The 6,146-nt window shown below is 46.9% G+C and overlaps 1 protein-coding gene across 1 annotated transcript; it reads left to right on the top strand.

The window, feature by feature from the left end:
* The first annotated feature begins 327 nt into the window (after positions 1-327).
* Positions 328-5,554, top strand: RASSF10 (Ras association domain family member 10). The gene has a single exon (XM_088145901.1). The coding sequence runs from the start codon at positions 1,349-1,351 to the stop codon at positions 2,819-2,821; it is 1,473 nt and encodes a 490-aa protein (XP_088002027.1). The 5' UTR covers positions 328-1,348; the 3' UTR covers positions 2,822-5,554.
* The last annotated feature ends 592 nt before the right edge of the window (positions 5,555-6,146 follow it).

The raw sequence follows: 6,146 nt of genomic DNA, 5'->3' as shown, positions 1-6,146 counted from the left end.
TCTGACAGGCCTCCACCTTCTCAACCTCCAGAGAGCATTAAGACCTGGCTCTGCCCCCAAGCAGCGGGACGGTGAGGTCACAGAGGGGAAAGAAGTTTGGAACATCCACATCAAGGAAGTGTGGCTGTGGCGCCCGGATTTTCTGTTTCTTTTATTGTTGCATATATTGTTTTATTTTGGGGTTGTAAGCTGCACAGAGTTTTGCTCTAAGATGGGCAGCCATACAAATGTTTTAAGTGAATAAATAAATAAAAAATAAAAGCAACATTTTCAATGCATTAGAAATGTTTGTCACATAAGGCAAAAAGAAACAAAATTCACTTTTAATATTTGTTTTCCAGAATCAAAACTTAAAACACAACCCTATATGCATTTACCTGGAAGTGAATTGCACTCCGAATAACGGGGCTTTCTCCCATCTGAGCCTGTATGAAAGGCTACAGACTTATTGTCTGCTCGTTCTTCTCTTATTGAAATACATGGTAAATTTTCTCTTTGAATCCTGGCAGCAACCACAGATTTTAATAATGCTTAGTAAGGTTTACAGTTCACTGTGCATTTAATCTGCAAAATGCTTTGGCATGCAAAAAGTTTTTTTTTTTTTTTTAATTACACGGCTGGGGATTTTACTCAATTGAAAGAAATTCGGACTGGATTTTGGCTGCTTCCTTTGAAGCATTCTCTTCCAACCTCAGTTCTTTTGGGGGGTGGGTGGGTGTTGGAGAATAAGAGGACAGGAGCACCATACTCCCAAGGGGCTCCAAAAACCCATTAGGAAACACCAGCGCAAGGGGTTTTTTTTAGCCCGTTGTGTGAAATTAGGTATGTGGGCGTAGTGCCCCTTCCTTTTTTAAAGCGGGGAGAGTGAGAATCAAGACAGTTCCAGAAAGGTAGTCTTAAGTCAAAGACCACAGCTGCTGGGAAAGCGGGGAGTGGGGATCACGTGATAGGAGGAGAAAACGCGGCAGCAGAGCTAGGGCCGTGCCAGTAGGGAAGGTGCCTGGGAGGCAGGCGGTTTGCAGTAGCAGCGGCGGCAGCGGCAGCGGCAGCGGCAGGAGGCGGAGCTGAGGCTCCGGAGTTGGTTCTTCCCCGGGATCTCGTCGGCGAAAAATCAGCCACCCCGAGCGCCACCGTAGAAGAGCAGAGCTGGAAGAGGGCGACTCTGGAGCGCTGCAATTCTGCGTTCCTTTCCTAGCGCCCAGAGGAAGAGTCGCGAGGTCGAAGCCATGCCTCGGCACGGCGGCTCCCGGGCGGCGCAGCTGGGTCCGGCGCGACTCTCGTGAGCGCTCCGATGGGGGACCCCGCCGAGTAGCAGCGGGCCCCGCCGACGCCGAGGAGCCGTGCCCTGATGGAGCCGGAAGAAAAGAAGATCTCGGTGTGGATTTGCCAAGAGGAGAAGTTAATCTCGGGCCTTTCCAGACGGACCACTTGCTCGGATGTGGTGCGGGTCCTCTTGGAGGACAGCAAGCAGCGGCGCAGGCGGCGGCAGCAGCAGCAGCAGCAGCAGCAGCAGGCGTCGCTGCAGGAGTGCGGCGGGGGGATGTTGTCGGGGCTCCCGCAGTCCTACTGCATCGTGGAGAAGTGGCGCGGCTTTGAGAGGATCCTGCCCAACAAGACCAAGATCCTGAGGCTCTGGGCGGCGTGGGGCGACGAGCAGGAGAACGTGCGCTTCGTGCTGGTGCGCAGCGAGGCGTCCTTGCCCAACACCGGACCCAGGAGCGCCGAAGCCAGGGTGGTGCCCAGCAGGGACAGCCCGGGCCGCCATGGCTTGGGGGTGACGGCCCGGGCCAGCCTGGCCTTGAGCCAGGAGCGGCAGCGGCGCGTGGTGAGGAAAGCCTTCCGCAAGCTGGCGAAGATCAACAAGAGGAAGGGTCAGCCGCAGCTCGAGGAGCCACCGGCCAAGGAGGCCCCGGCGGCCGAGCGGATGGAGACTCTGGTGCATCTCGTCCTCTCGCAGGACCACACGATCCGGCAGCAGGTCAAGCGGCTCCGCGACCTGGACCGGGAGATCGACCGCTACGAGGCGAGGATTCACTTCGACCGCATGAAGCGCCACGGGGTGAACTACGTGCAGGACACTTACTTGGTCGGAGGCGAGCCGGAGCCCCCCGCGGGAGAGCAGGAGGTGGAGTCGCCCGCGGCGGCGGCGGCGGCAGGGGAGTCAGAAAAGCCGGCGGCCGGCGGCGAGGACTTGGAGGAGTACGCGCGGCAGTGCGAGCAGGTGGCTCGGCTGCAGGAGCAGTGGCGCCGCCAGGAGGAGCTGATCGAGCACTTGGCGGGGGAGATCCAGGAGGAGCTCAACGAGCGCTGGATGAGGCGGCGCCGGGAAGAGCTCGCGGCCGCCAAGGGCTCCAGCGCCAGTCTCTCCGAGACAGACTGCAACACGACCGAGCTGAGCGGCGGCGGCGGCGAGCTCCACGTGGAGCAGGAGCGCGTCAAGACGCAGCTGAGCACTAGCCTCTACATCGGGCTGCGCCTCAACACGGACTTGGACGCCGTGAAGTCGGACCTGGAATTTACGCAGCACGCCTGGGCCGAAAAAGAGCGCGAGCTCCAGCGCCTGCTCGATTCCCTGGAGTCCTTACATGTGGAGGAGGAGGAGGAGGAGACGGCGACGGCGGACGAGGACGAGCAGCGGGACCTCCCCTTCGACACGGGCGACGAGCTACCCGCCCCGGCCCCGATCACCTCGGAAGATTGGGGGGAGCAAGCCGCCCGGAGTTTGGGCAAGGACCATGAGGACGAGGATTCCGACACGGGATTGAGCTCTATGCACAGTCAGGACTCGGATTCAGTGCCCGTGTGCGAATCCCTTGTGTAGCCGTTTCCTCCCGCCGCTCCTCCCGGGCTTCTCCTTCACATCAATCATCTCAGGGACCGCAAAGCTGTGCTTCTCCCCCGTCTTGGCCGTTGGTGCAAAAATTCCCATTGGGGCCAATTGCTTGGATTAAGAGTTCCTGCATTTCCTCCTGTTTCTGATCAAATGCATTACAGTGCACTGTAATGATGATGATGGTGGTTAAGCACAGGTCATTTGTGATCAAATAATTAAGTCCTGGAAAATATATATTTGTATAAACAAACAAAAAGCTGGCTTTCTCCATAATTAAAAAAAAGGTATCCCCTGTTTTGTTTATTTCAAACTTTTCAAAGGAAGAAAAGCTGCAATTTTTAATACTTAATTCTCTAAAGAAATACTGTTGGGGAAAGTATATTATATTGTGTATATAAAACAAAACACCCTACATCTGAATTGGGGCTTTGACATTGAAACTTGCTGAAGCTAGTCAAGATGGGCAGATTTTGGTCTTGCTTTCTCACTCTTTGACTGCAAGCTTTAAAAAAAGGAGTGTTGGCAAATCTTGGAAACTTAAATTCCAATCTTTTATTTCACATCTGAGATATTTATTTTTGAATGGATTTTCTAATCTTTACATTCATAATTGCAAATGCAAGACAGTGTGCATTAAAAGTGTTCTTCATTAGATTAATCTGTTTTCTAGTTCAGGCAATTTTTAGCCCTTTGGTCCTTTCCCCACAATATAAAGAAATAGAACTCTAATTTGCTCTGAAAGAATGCATTTGATCCTCCAATCAAAATAAAACTTATAGATGGAAGACACAGTAACAACAACCTGGATAATTAATAACTTGAACACAGGAATGCCTGCTTGTCAGCATGTTTGGAATAGATTCCAACAAATGTCCAAATAAGAGATGTATGTCTCAGATGCAAAGATTTCCTATGCACAGGTGTTCATGGGAATAATCCAGGTTTTTGTGGGGAGGTGGGCAGGGTTATTTAAATGTTAACAATGAATCATAGAAGGTAAATAGAAATCATAGCAGTTGTGCTGGTTTGGCTGTGTTTCTCAGAAAATGGGGGGTGAAATGCAGGAGATTTAAGGTAATTTGCTCACAACACATTAATGGGGTAAACCTGCATGGGATGATACTCATTGAGTGAGACTTTAAATTGCAGTTACGTTGCACTGAAACTTACCTTAATGCTTTAATGCTTCTAGTATGCTTGACTTGCAGATTTACAGAAGCAGTATGTTCTGAATAAGGGACTTTGTCTAGTTGTGCTGAGGTCAGCATGGAGTAAGAGCCATTCTACAAAGCCAGCTCCAGTGCCTTATTTGATGCTGTTTTAAGCAAAGTTTTGGTGGCTGGAAGACTTAACCAAGGGACAACCTCTCCAAAATTGATATGTCTCTGAATTTTATTCACAATGTACTAGGCATGTGCATTCAGAAGAAGGAGACAAAGCTTTCAAACCATTTTAACTCCTTCCCTATTTTAAAATGTCAAAATTAGCAACTAATGGAATTCATTTCACTGGTGGGGATGGTGGGGGCAGAGGGAATATGATGCAACAGGGACAGATTAACCCTTTCTCCTGTGCACGTACACACCACCATCTCAAGGCTAGTGGGGGTGTCGTAACTTTTTTTTTAACAGTCATGGTTTGGTTTCAGGCCCTAAAAGAATTTGACTGAACAAATGGCGTTGTTAATCTTGCCAATAAACTCATATTATGGATTTACTTCTAAACAGGAGTAAATGATTTGAAGTTAAAAGAGGCACAAGCTATTTTTGCTGCTTTATTTGTATTTCAGATTATCTTCTCTGTGAACAATTGGGCAGTTGTTTTTATTCAGCTGAGCGTCAATCACGGAAGAAATTTGGCATAAATTGTTCTTCCGTTTTGCTTTTAAAAATACGTATTGAGAGCAAAGTAAAGAGGACCACAGCCAGATTCTACAAATGGTTAGTTCGAAGTAAATTCAGTGGGATTTCACTATATATTAAGCGCCTTGGGTAAGGGATAAGGACTTGCCGTATAGGTTAAAAAAATAATTCGTATAGGTTAAAAAAATAATTCTGCAACCAGACAGTCATGGCAAGAGAGGAAGGAATGCCATCCGTATCATATCAACCGCCTTCCCCAAGAAAAATTCTGTCTTCATCTATTCCATAATTGCATTGCTATTCTCTTTTTTCCCCTCATGCCTTTTTGGTCAGTTATTAAAAAAAATGGATACAAAATGATAGAATATGGGTCAGTTACAAAATGAACCACATTATCTGGGGGAAATTCCCGCAGTGAGGCTAGGTGATTTATGCAACATGGGCCCCATCTAAAAGCACCCAGTATTTCAAATTAGGAGGAAACAACCCGAAGAAGCTGCATTGACAAAGATGTGCTATAAGAAACTAAATGTAGCCATTTCAGTTTTTCCAGTTAAAAATGTACATTTAGCTTGTTAATTTACCTAAGTGACAGTCCAATCCTATGCGTGCCTGTTTTAGAAATAGATTTGACTGAATTCACCTGGGATTACTGCCAGATAAAAGTTTTTACATGTATGCAATATAAATCATCCTTTGGTCCTGAACATTTGCTAAAAGATGTACTGTATATTTTCCATACTGAGTTTGATAGTAGGAAACTACTACTACGGTTTAAAGAACGCAGATTGGAAAAGTCAGAGGTGAAATCAAAACCTCATTTGCAATAACACTGGATTATTTATGGAATAAAAAAGACATATTTTCACAGAGGATTGATCTGTCATTTGTATGTACAGTCAGGTCTTGTTGTAAATTACTAATTAGAATGAGTGCGTGTCCAGTTAGCACCAATGCTACACATTGTGCACTTACTACAGAGGCAATGGAGCGCGACAAAAGAATTTTGTGGCAAAACCGAAAGAGGTGCTAAATGCAGCATCAATAAAGGACGTATTACTCAGAGGTGACTGAAGTGCAAAAGTTGGAGAAATAGCAGAACCTTAAATTACTGGAAAGTTTTGACTGGGTAACACCATAGTGTGGGAGAAAGGTTAATAATGTTTGGGGAAGAGCATTCTTTGTTCATTGCCAATAGCTGCTTTAAGCAACATAAGCAAAAATTTCTCACATGGACACCATCGGATGCACAATATTGGAATCAAATCTATTAGGAAACAATTAGGAAACTCTTGAAAACATGCACTAGGACACTTCCAGTTACAGATTGTGGAACAGAGTATAAATGGTGTGAGGTATACAGTTTAAATTAAAATTAAAGCAAGTAAGCGTGTCATTAAGATTTAATTTAGAAAACACCAAGAATATAAGATTTAGGGACAGATTTAGTA

This window comes from Python bivittatus, unplaced genomic scaffold (genome assembly GCF_059951505.1).
Source record: "Python bivittatus isolate LINGU-HERP-01145 unplaced genomic scaffold, Pbiv_v1 ctg000480_np1212, whole genome shotgun sequence".
Lineage (NCBI taxonomy): Eukaryota > Metazoa > Chordata > Lepidosauria > Squamata > Pythonidae > Python > Python bivittatus.
The sequence above is the reverse complement of the archived record's forward strand: the minus strand, read 5'-3'. Positions and strand labels throughout refer to the sequence as shown.

Bases quoted from the DNA above. Each gene is read 5' to 3' on its own strand.
- RASSF10 (XM_088145901.1), top strand. From the start codon at position 1,349: ATGGAGCCGGAAGAAAAGAAGATCTCGGTGTGGATTTGCCAAGAGGAG.